Source organism: Macrobrachium nipponense, chromosome 2 (genome assembly GCF_015104395.2).
Source record: "Macrobrachium nipponense isolate FS-2020 chromosome 2, ASM1510439v2, whole genome shotgun sequence".
Classification (NCBI taxonomy): Eukaryota; Metazoa; Arthropoda; class Malacostraca; order Decapoda; family Palaemonidae; genus Macrobrachium; species Macrobrachium nipponense.
In genome coordinates, this window is record NC_087201.1 from 108,105,805 (window position 1) to 108,125,813 (window position 20,009).

At 37.5% G+C, this 20,009-nt stretch overlaps 1 protein-coding gene across 2 annotated transcripts in view; it reads left to right on the forward strand.

The window, feature by feature from the left end:
• Positions 1-20,009, forward strand: part of LOC135220897 (trichohyalin-like) — a 256,724-nt gene that overhangs the window by 39,428 nt on the left and 197,287 nt on the right. Inside the window, exon 1 of one of the 2 annotated variants that reach the window (XM_064258511.1) lies at positions 2,831-2,906. The exons of the other annotated variant lie outside the window; for it this stretch is intronic. Within the exon in view, the coding sequence (XP_064114581.1) occupies positions 2,900-2,906 (7 nt within the window). The 5' untranslated portion in view covers positions 2,831-2,899. Of the gene's footprint in view, positions 1-2,830; positions 2,907-20,009 lie in introns of those variants that run through there. 2 annotated transcript variants of the gene reach the window in all.

Consider the following 20,009-nt stretch of genomic DNA (forward strand, 5'->3'; position numbering starts at 1 on the left):
GGGATAACGATGGAATAGAAGAAGATATTACTTTCTTTTGGAAAAGGATCCATTAGTGGTTTGGGCCTCCTTCCTACCTATGGCTACAATGTATGAACCTATTGTATTGACATTGTTTATGGGAGATTTATGCTATGATGTACAAAGCAGTGAACTTGTAGAATTTCTTGTCAGTTGAAATCGTAGTTTTGGTGACTGAGGTCGTTTCATTTTTGGCGGGATCACACCTGCTCCACAGGGGTAGGGGTGGGGGTGTTAAGGAGACGAAGAAAGGGGGACATGCGAAGGAAGAAAAGGCGATGAGATAATAAGGCGATAATGAGAAATGTAAGTTGGGGAAAAAGATAAGTAGAAAAGGAAACAGAGAATAAGAAAATTTTCAGATGAGAAAGAAAAGGGAGACACCATGAAAAGACGAAGAAAGAGGGAAAGAAGAAAACGGAGCGGAAATATCATAGTGCAGAGAATTAAAAAGAAAAACTGAAGAAGAACAACTCAGAGGGTGAAAGGAAGAGAAATGAGAAAGGGGAGTAGACAAGAAAGAAGAGGGAATAATGAAGGAAAGAGGAGAATGAAAAGATGGGGAAAGTAAGAGGGGAGGGGGAAGGTTAAGGAGAAATGAGGCGAAATAGAAGAAGGAACAGAAGGGGGGATGAGTAAGAAAGTAGATAAGGAGGCAGAAGGGCAGACAAAGAAAAGGAGGGAATGAAAGGAGAGGTAAGGGATGATTAAGAGTAGAAAGGTAGAATAAGAAATATATTTTGATAAAGGTAAAGACAAAAAGCGACGTGTCTTTATTTTTACGTTCAGAATTTTCTAGACAAAGTTTTCTTAACCCTCAGAGCTATTGAAGAAGACAGAGAGGAAAAGAAGATACAGGACGATAAAAGACAGAAGAAGAAGAATATCAGCTGACAAAATGAGGAGGTCGGAAATGAACCAGAAATGGTCCAGAGGAAAAGAATTAAAAAATGGAAGACAAACATGAAAAAAAGATGGAAGGGTGATTAAAAGGAGGAAAATAAGAACTAATAGAAGAATGAATAAGGAGAGAAAACAGGTAGACGAACGGAAATCGAGGAGAAGAGAAAGACTTGTACGAAGAGAGAGTTGATTCTCATCTTGGAGTCAGTCACCGTGCAGGATGTCTGTTAGAAACAAAAGAATCCTCTAATATACGAGATCACAGCAAGAAATGTAATGCCTCGTTTTCACATGAGGATTTTAATGTTTGTAGACATTACTTAAGGTTCTTTGCAGCGTGCCATCGGCCCCTTTCGTTCCTTTTATTGTACCTCTGTTCATATTCTCTTTCTTCCTTCTTACTTGCCATGCCACCCTCTCCTAACAATTGGTTCATAGTGCAACTGCGAGTTTTCCTCTGTTATACCTCTCAAACCTTTTACTATCAGTTTCCGTTTCGGCGCTGAATGACCTCATAGGTCCCAGTGCTTGGACTTTGGCCAAAATTCTTTAATCAATTCAACTTTCTCTCTGTATTCGGGAATATTTGATCATTAGATAGCTTTTTCCTTGACTAAACGGTCACATCTCTTCTGCTGTTTTGTATATAACATGAGGCAACGTTCTACCTTTGAAAAAATGAGCATGTCACTCAGTTTTTACATAATGTATATATACATATATATGTATGTATATACGTACTATACATATACATACATACATATATATGATATATGTATATATATATATATATATATATATATATATATATATGTGTGTGTGTGTGTGTGTTTGAAAAAACTTTAAAATTCTAATTCCGTTATTTATTAATTTCCATTTGTTATTATGTTTTTTTATTGTTTTGAACATGATTAATATATAATAAGTTTCGTTTATTATTAAGTTTACACATTCAGATCACTATAAATATTAATCACACACTATATATATATATATATATATATATATATATGATGTCCTTGTCTTTTTTCTTAAGAATATATATATATATATATATATATATATATATATATATATATATATGTGTGTGTGTGTGTGTATGGTTAAATGGTTGGTTTTAGTTTTAGTCAATATATGTGTAATTGAAATTCATTTAGTTTGTATAAGAGATTGTACAAAATCTACTGTACTTAATTTTGCAATTTGGACCAAATACTCTTTTGTGAAATTTATATTATTTTGTATTGTGGTCAATAAAAATATCTATCTATCTATCTATGTATATGGCCTTGTCTTTTTTCTTAAGAATGTATTCTCTTTTCAAATGATAAATGATACAGTAACAGAAACAAAGGAATGCTTCTTTGCAGCAACGAAAAACTTTCGTCAGCCTACTTTCTTACTGTGCTACTGGTACTACTGCCTATGGTTTTCTTCTCGTGTAAAGAATCTAGCCGTGTAGACTCTCATCCCGTTGAACAGCACGGCAGCACGTGCTGTTAAAAGAAAGAAGTCTCTCTGTTCTAGAGTTCCTGCATTCTGTTGCCTAACCTTTTGTATCCAGATGTAGACTGCCGGTTGCTCTTTTCTTTAAAATGTTCAAAATGAATTTAGAATCAAAGTAACAGGTTCATGATGTTCAAAGCAGTGGTAGTTCAAACTCCCCGCTATTTATCTGAGCATGCGCACACTCGTTGAACGCTAAATTTGGTCAAATTATTAGTTAATTGTTATAACTAATGCGAACTAGTTTTAAAATGTTACTATAATATATTTATAGTCAGTTCTCTTATCAAATAACATACATTCATTCCATTTTAAATGTCCTATCGTCTATTCGTAATTTCCATCCCGCGAATATTACACACGGTCAAAATTGTGTTAGAGGTCCAGATGTCCCGGATGTTGGCGAACTCAGTATCTGGGCTGTCTTTGCGAGGGAAGGGTGTACTGTGTCGCTCTCTGGTCATTTCCCATGGAAGGTAAGGTCCCTTCTTAATAATTATGTTTATAGTGAAAATTAATGTGGCAGGTCATAGAGAATGCAATAAAGAGTGTCAACATAGTGATGCTGAAGTGATTTCATGAAATTTTCCATTTTGGGTGACGCCTTCGATCTTTCTGTGAGTGCTGCTGTATCCAACAGCGGCGTTAGTGGGGAACATCAAAGCGATGGTGACATGGTGCATTCGTTAGTGTTGTGAGTACTGTAGCAGGACAGGATATTGCTGTAAAAATGACGTTACTTCAGATTTGGTCATTGCAAATGCTCTTGAGCATCCAGGAGAGGTGGGTTACGGAACGTATTTGAACACATCCTCACCTTCCCGTGTCTAGCGACGCACTGAGAGTCTAGCGGGCTCGTGATGGCGGGAATCGTGTCCACTTCCCTCGGTCTGTTCCACTACAATATATGTATGTACGAACGAACTATGTACACCATTTTAGACAATGGCTTGAGCAGGGCGAAATTTGGTACATAAGGACAACCTGTTTTGTAGTGCAGGATTTCTGCATAGAAGGCATACGCATGCTTGGTTTGTGTACATAAACGAGTACGTCATCAGAGCACACATGCGCACACGGACGTACTGTGAATATTACGTAGACCAATCATACACGATATTTGTAATTAGGGGTTATTTGAACCCATCTGAATTATTACGGATGCACTTAACGCAAGCTATTGTAACAACCTGCGAATAGAAGAGATAAAAGAGATTTTGCCCTAACTTGACTATTGATGTAAATCGTATTGCCTAATATCTGGAAAGGACACAGCACCGCATTGTGCACCTATGTAGGATGGTTCGTGGCCATAGCTCAAAATTTCTACCAAATATATTACTGTGAATTTTTCTCTATGTAATAATTTAATTTTAATACGTTAAAAAGACATGCATTCTGATTCATTTCCCATCATATTAGATTGTTTGGTTTCACGAAATTTGACGCTTGAGATAGTACACCCTTGTATTTGATGTCTGAATAGCAAATGAAAGTGAACTTAGTAAGCAAACATATTCATTGTTCTAATACACACACACACATATATATATATATATATATATATATATATATATATAGATATATAATAATTATATATATATATGTGTGTGTGTGATTTTGTGTCGCGTTAATTCTTTTCAGAATAAAGCATTTTTTTTTAACAGGAGCCTAAAGATTAAACTGTTTCTCCTCATAAAAACACCAACTAGGCCAGTGTTCACGTGACACGTGTGTTTACATCCTGAGAACTAAAATTAGATGTTGTCAGATGTCCTGACTGACATGTAAGTAGAAATCTTTGTTGAATTCTTTTTAGAAATGATGACAATCGTCCTCGCACAGACTGAAGCAAGGTAGACGGACACCTTAATGTTAGGCTGGGAAAACGAACTCATTTTTAAAGTTCAAGTAATAAAATTAACGGCTACAGTGAGCTTTCAGCTCCTTCAGTGGAAAAGCAATGGAGATGAAACTAGTAAAACCCTTGTCGCCATGAAAAGTCACGGGACAGGACAGTGGCGCCCATTACAACCGCGCTAGTGACGCTTCTGTCCTAAGCCGAAGGTTGATTTTACAGACAGAGACAGCCAGTACCATACCAGGCCTCCTGCTCTCTCCTCACGGTCCTCTGCTCAAACTCGTGTGGGCGAAGCCGCCTCCGTGACGTCATCTAACCTACAGTACCTCCGAGGCGTATCTGTAACGATACATCTCATGCTGTTATGAGTTGTGCTTTGTTGACCAGACGGGCTATGTGTGTTATTTGACGAGATGTTCAACATTAATTTTTAGTTTCTATTCTAGTGCATAATTTACTTGTCCTTATTTTCATGTTATATGTATATATATATATATATATATATATATATATATATATATATATATAACATTTGTATTTATTATTTTATTTTAATTTTTTTTGTAACTAATTTCCTCTTTCTGTATTTCCCATTACCTTTTGGTACTTCTTCGAATGGACGCCATTCTGTGGAATCGTGAATTCCAAGTCTGTGGCCCCTTTGGACTTCTTCCATATGAAAAGGGTTATATAATTATATATGATATATATATATATAGATATATATTTTAGATATATATGTGTGTGTGTGTGTGTGTTTGTATGTATGTATGTATTATGTATGTATGTATATAGATTGGAAGGGTATGGCTCAGATTTAGAAAGTGAAGGATTTTTTACATAGTGAGTTAGTCTTGATCCACTGCTGCTCGTCTGGAGACAATAAAGGGAGTAGATAATTCATTAAGAACTTTTAGGAATGTGTATGAGGGGGGGGGGGGCAAGTTTGCAGATAATTTGAATTACTGGAGGTGTGAGGCTTGAAAATATCAATTGGTATATAGTAGAACTGTCTGACGGTTTTAATTAATTACGAGTAAATGTATGATTCGTTCCGTTACGTTGCTATTGTTGCCATTCCTCGAGTTATTTAATGTATGTTGAGTGAGACCCGCGTTTGGCATTTGAAAAGCCTAAGATATTGATTATATATTACAGTAAAGATTCTGAAGATAGTCGAATTTTGAATAGCTTTTATTATACGTACATCACGTGGTGGACCGTAGGCCTGACTTAAGGGTCTTTGCAGGGTCCCTCGACCCCTAGTTGTAACCTCTTGTAAAATTGCTTTTACTATACCTCCGTTCACATTCTCTTTCAAACGCTTTGACTGTGTATTTCCTTTCAGCGCTGAATGACTTCATAGGTACTGGCGCTTACCTTTGACCTAATACTATATTCTATGCTATTCTGTTCTATTATGTTTTCCTCAAAGTTTCACTCATCCGAATGACTCATTATATATACATATATATATATATATATATATATATATATATATATATATTGTGTGTGTATGTATGTACGTATGTATGTAATGCAGAATACCACAGACGAAAACACAAGTTATAGTTTTTTCATGAATTCATCAAGGGAAGACGGGCAAAACCGGTCTGGGTTTGTACCTAGTTAATATTTTTTCCTTTGTGCATCTGCACATATGCCTTACGTGTTATAGTAATTTCAAGCTTGTGTGCGTGTGTGCGTACGCGCTTAAAATCACCTGAACACTTGATGTTTGTAAGCATTCGGCTAATTGTTTTTTTTCTGCTATTTTACTCGCAAGTCATGTTCCTCTCTCTCTCTCTCTCTCTCTCTCTCTCTCTCTCTCTCTCTCTCTCTCTCTTTTCTCTTTCTCTCATCTCTCCTCTCTCTTCTCTCTCTCCTCTCTCTCTCGTCTCTCGTCTCTCTCTCTCTCTCTCTGGAGAACCGGTCGAGGAGGGGATTGTTTAGGTGCTGCACACGTTGACTAAATGAATTTAATAAGTACTACATGGATGTTACTCGGTCAAAAAGAGATCAATAACAGTCGTGAAGTCATTAGTCTTCCGTTATCATGGATACCTTTCTTTAATTAATGTGGCAGAGGCGCGATTAGGTAATCCTTGGAAGGAAATAATTCATACGGTGTTCAAGTGACTCATCGTCTCTCTCTCTCTCTCTCTCTCTCTCTCTCTCCTTCGTGCTTAATATGGAGATCAATGGTTGCCGAGACATGGGAAGGAAATGCAGCCAAACTGCAAAACGTTTGTTTCATTTTCACATTTTCAAGCGTTGTGTTAATTTAGATTTTTTTTTTTTTTTTTTTTTTTTTTTTTGATTTTTTTTTTTTTTTTTTTTTTTTTTTTTGGATTAGAACTGGCATATCTCATTCTCTTGACTTTTTATCATTTTGGCAATGTAGGCCTCCTGGGAGTTGCGCAGTGTGTTAACCGTACTATTGCCTTACGATTATGGAGCAGGCTTTTGTCTAATAAATCCTTAAGGTTGGCTTCGTCTCGTTGTTGGTGTGGCCCTACGTTTTCATTTGTTTCATAACGACGTTATTAATACAATGTAAAATATAAGGTGAATGAAGGTTACTTTTGTGAGATCCTTCCTTGTGCACTAAGCGACGTCAGGGAGATGGGGTCTGTAGCTGCGCAAATGCGCCGCGAGATCTTGATGAACAGAAAGGCAGATGACTCTGAAGACGCTCCTCGTTACCCAAGGGGGAGATCGAGCGAGCGAGCTCTCGGGCCCTCCACCTGACCCCTTCTAGATCTTGATTCCAACCGGGTAATTCCTTTCTTGGGGGTTGGGGGGGGGGGGCGGCTGGTTGGGGGGAGCAGTAGGGACTCCCCCCACCCCACACCCTCTCTCTCACTTCAGGTATTCGCTTCTTATTCTCTGTTCTACATCTTCGGGAAACGGCATCATGTCAGTGATTCGTTTCAGAGGAAGTAATTCCTCCCGCGCTTCTTTGTTTAGACGGCGGAAGGGATTATCATTCGTATACTATTCTTTGTTTGTTTCTTTGAATATATTTGAAGTCAGCTACTGACGATTGAAAGAGCATGATCGGATTTTTTTATGCTAACTAAACCGCTTAATCCTTTTATCATAGAAAAAACTGAGTAATAATTTAGCGAAATATTATATGTAATGGTGTTTGCTGGTATTACTATAGCTATTTTAAATACCTAGATATACGTCTGCTGATCAAATGAGGAAGCGATATTAACTACCTTCCGGGAACTATTGGGTTCATCCATTGAATATATTGCTAAGATAACTTCTATTGAAGCAATGTTTAGACCTTGTCGTGAAGTCTCCTCTCCGTTTCTCTCAGTGGTCATTGATAGAATATAGTACATCCTAACGTCTGTCCTTTTTCTCGTACTTTTGTCAGCTGTTGTTAGAGAAACGTATATTTTGTTAGAAAAAGAGATATACAGTTACTTTACATAAGTCTGTTAGAAAAACAATTTTGTTAGAATTTTTTTTTTCCTAAGTCTGTTGCTGTATTTTGTTAGAGAAAGATATAGTTTGTTACTTCCAGAAGTCTTGTTAGAAAAACATATTTCTTTCTTATTTATAAAGAGATACATTCTCTTTCTTGACAAAAGTGTATTTTTACTAGAAAAAGAAATATTCTGTTACATAAGTTTGTTGTTGTTAGAAAAATATGTATTTTGTTACTTGGCATAAAAAAAACTATACCTTTGCCTTGTGTTTTCTGAAAAAGTACAATGGTTGGACTGCTCACAATTTTGCAGGGGGGTTCTTTGGTCGTAGAATCTATGCTAGAAATGGGAAGATAGGAATAACCAATAGATCTTGGGAATAACGGCAACAGTTGTGGCTTCGTCATTCTATCCACTGCGGTTGGTGGAATGATCATGCGCTTGTCACTCACAAGGCAAGATATTACAGACTGACTTTGCCACTGGTGTCCTGAAGTCAGTGACACCGAGTTGTTGCCAGCGATTACGCGCATCGTTGCTCATTTTTGGGGAAATCATGGCACCAGTAGGGGGTCCTATCGAAGATCGCCTTCAGGGTTGTAAGAGTTTTTTCATAAGTCGATACTCATGGAGCCGAGAAAAAGTCACAATATTATCGACCTGGAATTCACCCTCCCCCCCTTCCCTCCCTGAGGCATCACTAAAGTTTTCTTGCAGCAGTTCTTTCGGCCCTCAGCTGCAACCCTTCCATTCATTTTATTGCACCTGGTTCAAATTATCTTTCTTCCAGCTTGCCCTTTCAAACCTACCAACTTACCATTTTGTCTTCCAGCGCTGAATGACCTCAGATCCCAGCTCTTGGCCTTTTGGCCTAAACTGTATATGGCATTCCTACCTGGAATCCCTGATGTGTCGTTTCCGTATGAGTTATTTATTTCTTATGATTCCTATTCATTTTCTTGTGCTGATCTGGCGGCCGTAGTGCTTTCTTTATATGATGAATGTGTGTCGAGTACTTTAATCGTGTTTGCTTGCTTCATAAAGTTGAATTTTCTTTGGACTCGGGTAGCTTTGAAAATGTGTTCATATTTGCTTAAGTAGGTGGTTGCTATCAAGGAATGGTGCTTTTCTTCAAAATATGACGACCTTTTGATTTGCCAAGTGGTACGATTCAGTACAGAGAATTCCAGTTGTTATTTCATTTTGCTTTGTTCATTCCATATGAGAATGAATGCCACTTTTATAATTAATTTGAGCGAATATTCGTGCGACACGGCTGATCTGCCGTTAACCGCAGTAGTTTTTTATTTTATATATATATATATATATATATATATATATAAGAGAGAGAGAGAGAGAGAGAGAGATAAAGAGAGAGAGTGTTTGGTCATAATGTGGACGTATGTGAAAGACTTGTGAAAAAACTGCCTTAATGAGTTTATTGTGTTTATGTATTTATTTTATTCAACCTCTAATGTATGGAAATCCAGATTATTGTTATGCACAATAAATATTCTATGGTAGGAATAAAAATGTGTGGATCATTGCAACTGTATCATCTAAGCTTTTGTCTCTCGGTTACAATTAATCCCGTTTGTAATTGTCTTGATCAAAAGGTACATATTCTCTCTCTCTCTCTCTCTCTCTCTCTCTCTCTCTCTCTCTCTCTCTCTCTCAATTTGTTATTTTTCATTTGTAAGAAGTGCAGTTATCAGAATGATCATTATCTGTAAATTGTAACTCAACCTACCAACATATTTCCTCTCATCCACTCAGACTGAGACCTCTTAACAGAAGTGTTTCATCCACTCTGTCTGAGGCTTTGTCTTCCCACTGAACGTTTATCTATTCAGACAGAGATCTTTCCTTTAAAGTGATTTGCCCACACAAACTGAGACCTCCTCTCTCCACTAAAGTGTTTTATCCATTCAGACTGAGATATCTTTTCCTTGAAAGTGTTTATCCACTCAGACTTAGACCTTCTCTTTCCTTTAAAGTGTTTTATCCACTCAGACTGAAACGTCATTCCACTAAAGCCGCACAGACAGATCTTCCACAAAAGCCACACAGACTGAGACCTCCTTTTTCCACTAAAGTGTTGTAGTCGTTCAGACTGAAACCTTTTCTTCCCACCAAAGTGTTTGCTAAAATACCCTTTTGTCTAGGAAGCCCTGCCCTTCTCTGTCCTCACGCCGTAAAAGAAATATAATGCCTGATACTATTTTGCGCCAGTCTTGTGACCAAGATAGAAGCTTCGTGCAGTTCTTATTGATCATAAAAGAGTGTTGGGAATGACGTATTTATAGCAGCATGTAGCTTTGATCTCTTTGTCGTACGTGGGGAAATTTGTTCCTGTTGCGTCATGTTGTTTTGCAATTAAGTTTCAAAATGGGAGAGACTTTTGGTGAGACAGTTATAGACCTTTGGTGTAATTGTTTTGTAATTGTTTATATTAAGTATTTAATGTGTATAAATGTTTCTTCTATTGAAGTTTCTTTTTTTTATCATGTATCATTTAGGACATTTTCATTAGTCAGTATATATGGATGCAGTTTCTAAGTAAATACGTTTTTAATTTCATTTCTCTTTTTCCTACTTTCTCTTAGGGTTACTGACTTCATGTTATGCACAAACATCCCCTTGAAGTCTTTTGTGTCGTAATAGTAATATGAATTTGAGTTTTTAGTGACTACTTGTGAAGTCCTTGGCGTATTATGATAATACAGATTTAACGTGACAAGGAAACCTATTTGGAAAGTCCTTGTCAGTTACCGTATTCAATTTTATTTTTAGTGACGTGTAATTATTTATTTGAAATCTTATACTGCTGGAGAAAAAGATATTGGCTGTTTATTTCACACTAACGTCAACCTTTAAATAGGCCAATATCCATATTTACGAGTATTCTGTCGACAATGCTTCGTTCCCAATTATTGACCCTAGTGCTTAATCCCTATCGGGATTTGTAGCTGCGAAGGGCGCAATGATTGACTTGTAATCTATGCAGCAAAATTGGTTTCAGATTGCTTCATAATTCCTGGGAGCTTCTTCAATCATTTTTTCCTTTAACTCATTCCTTTACATTACCTGTGTGTTTTATTGTTTTTACTTGTTCTTCCTGCTTTTACATTGTCTCCCGTTTGTTTCATCTCTCGCCTTTACAGTTTATTCCAGAGTGTAGTTTTTGTAAGTACATATAAAGAAAGACTTATTCCCATATGTTTGAGGCCTTGCTGAACAAACTGAGGACGCTTCGGCGTCGTTTTTGACTGGTTCTAATTTTTTCCTTCAGAGTGACAGCGTGCTAGTTTAAGAATTGAACACTATTTTCCTGACTTTCGTGCATTATTGTCCCCTTGACTGATAATCTTTGTTCGGAGGTAAACTTCAATGAATTTTTTGATCTGGTGGTAAATAGTCAACTTTCTCTTCTTCTCTCTCTCTGAAATTGACGCTCCCTTTTACCCGTTTGCATTAACAGGCGGACACACCACCACGCCATTGTAAAAGAAGCGAAATCTAGCTCGGTGAGATGTCGCAGAAAAAAAACTTTATATTATCCGGAATTCACGTTCGGCGAGCAGAGACGAAAAACAAACTTGCTCCGGACCATGACAAGCCTTCACTGAAACTTGCGATGTTGCAGAGTTCCTCTGAAGTATGTCAGTACCTCTTAACCCTAGCCTGGTGCTAGCTGGACCCGTGTAGATGACTTCATTATTACCATTGGAATACTTTAGCCTGGTTTGAGTTGCGAGTCAGGCACTGGTTTCAGTCAGATTAAAGGGGCTAGGTGAATTTTGCAGGAAACAACTTCACGGTCTAATAAATGTTTATTGATTCGCATGCAGGTTTTGCGCTGGCTCATATAACGCTGGGAGTGTTATGGTGTTGACGTCCGTCTTTCTCCATTTGGTTTCTGTTTTGTCCTTTCCTTTCTTTGCTCATCATGAAAACTAAAGGTGAAACGGTTCTATCTGGAGGATTGTGATATTCAGTTGTGCAAGAGGGTTTAACAAGAAGTGTCTTTCATTTGTGAGGAATTTACAATGTTGCAATGAATCAGAAGGTCAGGTGTTGCAAGTCGAAAATAGAAAAGACCTTCCCGGTGGATTTTATAATAATTTAAAAAGAAATTTAAGTGAATTGCAATCAGAGGATCGGTTATTTTACCAGTTCCTCTAAAATTTTTGTGTGACCAGATGCCAAAGTGTGTGTGTGTATATTTTAGCTATTTCTATAATATATTTTTAACGTACTATAATTAAAATCTAAAAGTGATTCCATTGAAAGCCTGCCCTACTCGTTTTTCCAGTAAGATTGATTAGTATTGATGTAAACTTTTGGGTTGAACAAGACGTCATTGCAATGTTTCTTCCTTTGAGCTTAGCAACATTCTCTCTCTCTCTCTCTCTGCTCTCTCTCTCTCTCTCTCTCTCTCTCTCTCTCTCTCTCTCTCTCTCTCTCTCTCTCTCTCTCTCTCTCTCTCTCTATCTCTCGATCTTATCTCTTCTCTCTCTCCTCTCTCTCTCGTCTCATCTCTCTCTCCTCTTCTCTCTCTCTAACACACACACATATATGTATATATATATATATATATATATATATATATATTATATATATGTATATATATGTATATATATATATATATATATATATATATATATATATATATATGTATATATATGTATATATATATATGTATATATATATATATATATATATATATATATGATATATATGTATATATATATATATATGTATATATTATATATATGTATATATATGTATGTATATATATGTATGTATGTATATATATATATATATATATATATATATATATATGTATATATATAGTATATATATATATGTATTATGTATGTATATATGTATGTGTATATGTGTATTATATATTATATATATATATATAATATATATATATATATATATATATATATATATATATATATCGTTGTCTGAGTAGATGTGGTCAATAGCACCCAACTTTCAACCGTAAGAGGCATGATATTCCTTTTGTTCCCTAGGTAGAGTGAATTCGATATGAATTGGATAGCTATGGCTTAGTATTTGAAAGCAGGGGTTTTCTCCATTATTATTTTGACCCTTGCATTCTTTGCTTGCAACTGATATCATGAGGTTTTCTGACGCTGATGTCACTTTTGCCGATATGTTTCATATTCGATTTAACCTCTGTTACATCAGTTTGTACGAGGTAACAAGCTTCTAACGAGATCTGTTAATCATTATTTTTTTATTTTTTTTTTACTGATGTCACTAAGATCTAAGTCACTAAGATCTAACTACGTTAGTCTTTTTTTTTTTTTTTGCGTTATTTTTATAACCATCATCGAGGTAATAGGCTTAAGTTTATTTGGCGTCCAATATTTTAATTTGTAACAATAAGGTGTTCTGTTGCTGTAGTTTGTAATGACTACAATGTAACTTAACGTTTTCTCTGGCTTTATTTGTAACGTGAAGAGGTTGTAACTTGATTGGCTTCCTGTTGCTACTGTAGTTTGTAACGCGATGCGATGCAATTCTAACTCGATCGAATTGTTGAAGCATAAGAATGGTTTGGAACGAAATGGCGTGAATTTAACTTGGGTTTTGTTGCAATACTTCCTGACGATGTGACAAGCGGGTAACTTGTATTCTGTTGGATTAGTAGTGAAGTCAGGAGCAGGGGTGTAACTAGGGGGATGGGGGTGAGGGGGGCGTCCGGCCCGGGCGGCACTGGCATCTTCTGAGCAGGTCTGGTCAAGCAATATCTAGGATTTTCTAGCAGTGCAATCGGAACACTGAACAGCGATTTATCGACTCAGCTGTTGGACAGCAAACGATTTTTGACAGCGGCAAACCCTCGTTAAATAAATGATTGAGATGTTAAGGCTTAAAATGTGCGTATGATTTTCACCATTTTAGTACTTCGTAGCACGGGAAGGGGGTCGGCACTTTCAGAGTCCGGGCTGGGCGCCACTAACGCTAGTTCTGCCTCTCCAGTCGGTTGTCATTTGCCTCAAATTTTAGGGAGTCGTCTTGTGAGGTTTTAATTCGCTTGGTCCTCAGTTGCATTAGTTTCTAATCGCCGATAGGTTGCTTGTCTACAATTCAGCGATGTTTATCACGTTTAGTCGTTGCGGAGACTTAAAAGTAAAAGAATTAGAATTTAAGAGGTGGTATGTTTGTTTCCTTTTGAATCTCGAAGTGTAAATATAGGTAATCTTACAGTTTAGGGGTCCAAATTCACTGCTCCCGTGTGTGTGTTTGTTCAACTTTTCTTTCCGATTTCAATTTCTTCTTTCAACAGATCTACAGACAGAAGTATATTCGCAAAAAAATGTGCTTACAGAAGCGGAGATTGTGAAAAAACAGAGGGAATAAGGCTCTGCACCTCAGGCAAATAGTGTAGTGTGCCAGCAACTGTGTGGAATGATCACTTAGTAACCAGGAACCAGGCACTATGGGTCCGTCTCCCCTAAGACATGTATTTTGTTTTTGTACGTTCCCCCTTTATTTCCTTAGTTTCTTTTACAATTTCTGCTTTTCTGGAGCAGATAAACTGCACAGTTTTCCATGACTCAACAAATATTTGATAAATCTGTGTGCTGATCTTAATAATGTGAAGTGGATACAAGCCTTTTTACTTGCTGAAAACTAATTTTTTTAACATATTAAATGTTAAATTTGACGTCTTCAGACTCTCTCTCTCTCTCTCTCATCTCCGTCCCCCCCGTTTTCTCGTCTACTCGTCTCTCTCTCTCTCTCTCTCTCTCTCTCTCCTTAAGGTTCTTTGCAGCGTCCCTTCGGCCCCTAGCTGCAACTACTTTACTTTCATTCCATTTACTATACCTCCGTTCATTTTCGCTTTCTTCCATCTTACTTTCCACCCTCTCCTAACAATTGGTGCATAGTGCAACTGCGAGGCTTTCCTCCTGTTACATCTTTCAAACCTTTTCATAGTCAATTTCCGTTTCAGCGATGAATGGCCTAAAATCTATGAAATCAAATCTTATTTTGCATGGAACTGATCTTTGCATCTGTCTTTCATCTAATGTAGTTTTTAACTACTCACCTGTTCTTTAGAGTGATTTCTGGTAGTGTTCGACAGGGGTTTGTGGAAGTGAGTTTGGATGTTTCAATTTAGGAATTTGATCCCAGGCGCCTCTTACGCTTTGGGGATAACCAGCGGCAGGTTGAGTTTAATTAGATGGCAAGATAAAGTGAAGGAAGATATGGAGGGAAGAGGTTTGGTGGAGGATGATGCCTTTGATAGAAGGTAGCGGAGGAGAATGCGCATCAGGCAACCGACCCCTTAGTTCAGGGATAACGGTGGGAAAAGAAGAATAGGTTTATATAGTTTATCGAGTTTATTAACTGCAAATTATGACAGGTTAATGTACCTATACTCTAAATATAAAGAAGTGTGACCGATGGAGCACTTTGAGAATTTAGCCAAGGGGCTAGGGAAATATTTTATAATTTTTATATAGACATCTATTCGCCATTGTAAAGTGAAAAAGTTTTCATGGAGAGTTACCTGATCTGTGGATGGTGCTTTAATAATATCTGTCTCAGTGTTGGCTATTAGCATTTGGCCTCGTTTTTTAAAATGAAATTTCATTTGTTTAAATTTTAGTAAAAATTACACAAAATGTAGCGGCTTTATCTTATTTAGAATTTTCTTGAAGATTGCAAGTCATGTTACTATAAAGAATTTTCTTTTAGCACAGTGACGACTCCAGTTACCTAGGAAAGTTGCGTGTTCTCCATCAAACGGAAAAGTCTGTGTAAAAGTTAATGCCTGGGTAAAATAATTTTTTTTTTTTAAAGAAAAGTTACCTCGCGATTCAGCTCACTGTATATTGATCTATAGTCCTGATTACCGTCCAGATGGCGTTTTATTTATTTATTTATTTATTTATTTATTTATTTATTTTAGTGTAACTTAAAAAGTTGCCAAGTTGAAGGTTCTTCAGTATCTTTGATTTAAACACAGGAGTCATATATATATATATATATATATATATATATATATATATAATATATATATATATATATATAATATATAAATATATATATATGTATATATATATATTTTATTTATTTATTTGTTTATTCATTTATTTATTACACACACACACACACACACACACACACACACACACACACACACACACACACACACACACACACACACCCCTGTATAATGATTACCCCTCCCAGAGTATTGGACGAAGTCCAGTCCCTTCGAACGTTACGTTCCGTCACAAACCTTGGGCCAAGGTGCCTCCCTTTGCAATGCTTACATAAAGGACTGTTGGGTTGCTGGGAGTGGCTTGCAGCCGGGCTGGACGAAGGCCATTCTGAACAGGGAATTTATTTCCCCGTGGACTATCGTCGTTACACAGGGTAAAAATAAATACACAAGGGCTCATGGACTGTTATTGTACTCTTATAGTATATTTCTCAAGTTTCTCTTTTATGGATCCCGTGGGGGGTTAGTGTCATCAGTGCATCTCATTCGGTGCAATTGAGGCATTACTTAAGGTTTTTTGCAGCGTTCCTTCGGTCCCTAGATGCAACTACTTTCATTTACCTCCGTTCATATTCTCTTTCTTCCATCTTAACTGTCCACCCTCTCCTAACAATTGTTTCATAGTGCAACTGCGAGGTTTTCCTCCTGTTACACCTTTCAAACCTTATACTGTCAATTTCCGTTTCAGCGCTGAATGGCCTTAGTTGTCCCAGTGCTTGGCATAGTGCCAAAAATCTATAAAATCAAATCAATCAATCTCTTTTATGGAAATTTGTCATTTGGGTGACATGCCTATTTTTTTTTCATCAAATAGGATTTATAGATCTGATTAATATCTTATAAAATTCTCTCTCTTCGTCTCCTCTCAATTCTCGTTCTCTCACTCTCTCTATCGATTTCTTCCTCCTCTCTTCTCTCTCTCCATCATTCTCTCTCATCTCTTCTCATCTCTCTCTCTCTCTCTCCTTCTCTCATATTTTTCAGTTATTCGATCCACCGCCATCTTTCCTTCTTCAGTCACTTCATGCGTTGAAAGACTTTGATTGTCGTGTATAGAATTTATTTTAATTCGGTTTCCGTAGCGTAATTGACATCTTTCATGTTGATGAAATATGTATCCCTTGTCTGCCAGTATCCACCCACTTGCATGGTGGTGGTCAAATATGAATTACAGCGGTATTAAACGAATTAGTCAGCGATATTTGACACCTGGAAAATACTTATCAACTTTGACCCAACTCTCTGAACACATTATCAAATGCTTCCGCGAAGCTATTGACGATCGTAGAGAGCTTTTTATGCCCTTCTACAGAGATGATGATCTCTTTAAAAGACTACCAGCTCCAGATCTTTTAAAGTTGCTGTTTCCTCTTATTAATAGTGAGTAGGTCTGGACGATGTTGTTTTTGGCTGTCTTCCAGTAGCTTGGATATTACTGCCATCACCTCTTAGGAGGAGGTAGTGTCGTCAGTGCATCTGACACGGTGCACAATAAGCGTTACTTGAGATTCTCTGCAGCGTCCATTTGGCATCTTGCTGCAACCCCTTTTATTCCATTTACTATACCTCCATTCATATTCTCTTTCTTCCATCTTGCTATCCTTCCTCTCCTATCAGTTGTTTCTTAGTGCGACTGTGAGGTTTTCCTCCTGTTACACCTTTCAAACATGTCTACTCTCAGTTTCCCTTTCAACTGTGAATGACCTCATAGTTCCCAGGCCTTTGACCTCAAATCTGTATTCCATTCCATTCCATTTCTGTCGTCAAGTCTGAGTTTGCTACTCGTCTGTGCCATCGAGTCATTTGTGCTGCTTTTCTCACAGGGCGCTGGTCTCTTGGCAGTAAAGCTGCCGCCATTTCGCTGCTCTTCTCCATCTATGGTCAACGAGAGGTCTTTAGGGAAACAAGACTGCACTGTCACCATAACCTTCTGATCTTTTGTTTTAGTTTATTAATGTTTTGACTTTTCATTTGATGCTCGAGGTTGTTATATTATTGATATTGATATACCAGCTGCATGGTGGTTAGATTATAAGATTAACAGAGAAGACTATACAAACTAAATACCGTAGAAATAGCTATTATTTTCAATGCTACTACCCTAAAACAAGGTTTCCTCCCTTGTTATTATTATAGGTATTTTTTCAGTCATCCAGTTCGATTTTTTTTTTTTTCGTAAAGTGTGGAGTTCAGGGTTGCATCCAGCCACCTCAGGAGTCCATCACTTCTCTCACTATTTGCACTGTTTCTAGTAGCTCACTCTTCTGCATGAGTCCTGGAGCTACTTCAGCATCTAGTTATTCCTGTTCTATGACTATGGATACAGTTTCCATGATCATATATCTCGACGTGGTTCGGAAGTCACGTAAAGCTGTTGGTCCCGTTGCTGAATAACCATTGGTTCCATGCAACGTTAAAGCACCATAAAACAAACAAACAAACAAACCATGATCATGTCCCATATCCTTCTTATTTCTATTTCCAGGTCTTGATACTTATCAATTTTTTCTCTTCCTCATCTGATCTGGTGCCCCATGATAGTGTCACATCAATGAGTGATATATTCTTCTTGATTTTGTCAATCAACGTCACGTCTGGTCTATTGGCACGCATCACCCTATCTGTTCTGATACCATAGTTAGTCCCAGAGGACCTTTGCTTGATCGTTTTTTATTATTATTATTATTATTATTATTATTATTATTAATTATTATTATTATTATTATTTTGTCTATCACAGACCTCCAATTCGACTGGGTGGTATTTATGGTGTGGGGTTCCGGGTTGTATCGTGCCTGTTTAGGAGTCCATAACTTTTCTTACTATGTGCCCGGTTTCTAGGATCACACTCTTCTGCATGAGTCCTGGAGCTACTTCAGCCTCTAGTTTTTCCAGATTCCTTTTCAGGGATCTTGGGATTGTGCCTAGTGTTCCTATGATTATACGTACAATATTATTATTATTATTATTTTTTTTTTTTTTTTTTTTTGTTTTTTTTTTTTTTTTTTTTTTTTTTTTTGCTCTATCACAGTCCTACCAATTCGACTGGGTGGTATTTATAGTGTGGGTTCCGGGTTGCATCCTGCCTCCTTAGGAATCCATCACTTTTCTTACTATGTGTGCCGTTTCTAGGATCACACTCTTCTGCATGAGTCCAGGAGCTACTTCAGCCTCTAGTTTTTCTAGATTCCTTTTCAGGGATCTTGGGATCGTGCCTAGTGCTCCTATGATTATGGGTACGATTTCCACTGGCATATCCCATATCCTTCTTATTTCTATTTTCAGATCTTGATACTTATCCATTTTTTCTCTCTCTTTCTCTTCAACTCTGGTGTCCCATGGTATTGCGACATCAATGAGTGATACTTTCTTCTTGACTTTGTCAATCAACGTCACGTCTGGTCTGTTTGCACGTATCACCCTATCCGTTCTGATACCATAGTCCCAGAGGATCTTTGCCTGATCGTTTTCTATTACTCCTTCAGGTTGGTGCTCGTACCACTTATTACTGCAAGGTAGCTGATGTTTCTTGCACAGGTTCCAGTGGAGGGCTTTTGCCACTGAATCATGCCTCTTTTTGTACTGGGTTCTGTGCAAGTGCCGGCATTCGCTTGCTATGTGGTTATGGTTTCATTTTTCGTATTGCACTTCCTACTATGGGAGCGATGTTATTTCCGTCTATCGTACTTTGAACATATCTGGTTCTTAGGGCCTGATCTTGTGCCGCTGTTATCATTCCTTCAGTTTCCTTCTTGAGCTCTCCCCTTCTGTAGCCATTGCCATTGTCATCGCTGGCTAGTTCTTTAGTCTGTCTCATGTATTGTCCGTGCATTGGTTTGTTTTGCCAGTCCTCTGTTCTTTCTGTCTTTGTCTCCTGTCTCTGTATATTTGTGGGTCTTCGTCTACTTTTATTAGTCCTTCTTCCCATGCGACTCTTTATCCACTCGTCTTCACTGTTTTCAGATATTGCCCCAGTGCTCTGTTTTCGATGTTGACGCAGTCCTCTATACTTAGTAGTCCTCTCCCTCCTTCCTTTCGTGTTATGTATAGTCTGTCCGTATTTGCTCTTGGGTGTAGTGCTTTGTGTATTGTCATTTGTTTCCTGGTTTCTGATCTATGCTGCGGAGTTCTGCCTTCGTCCATTCCACTATTCCTGCGCTGTATCTGATTACTGGCACTGCCCATGTGTTTATGGCTTTTATCATATTTCCGGCGT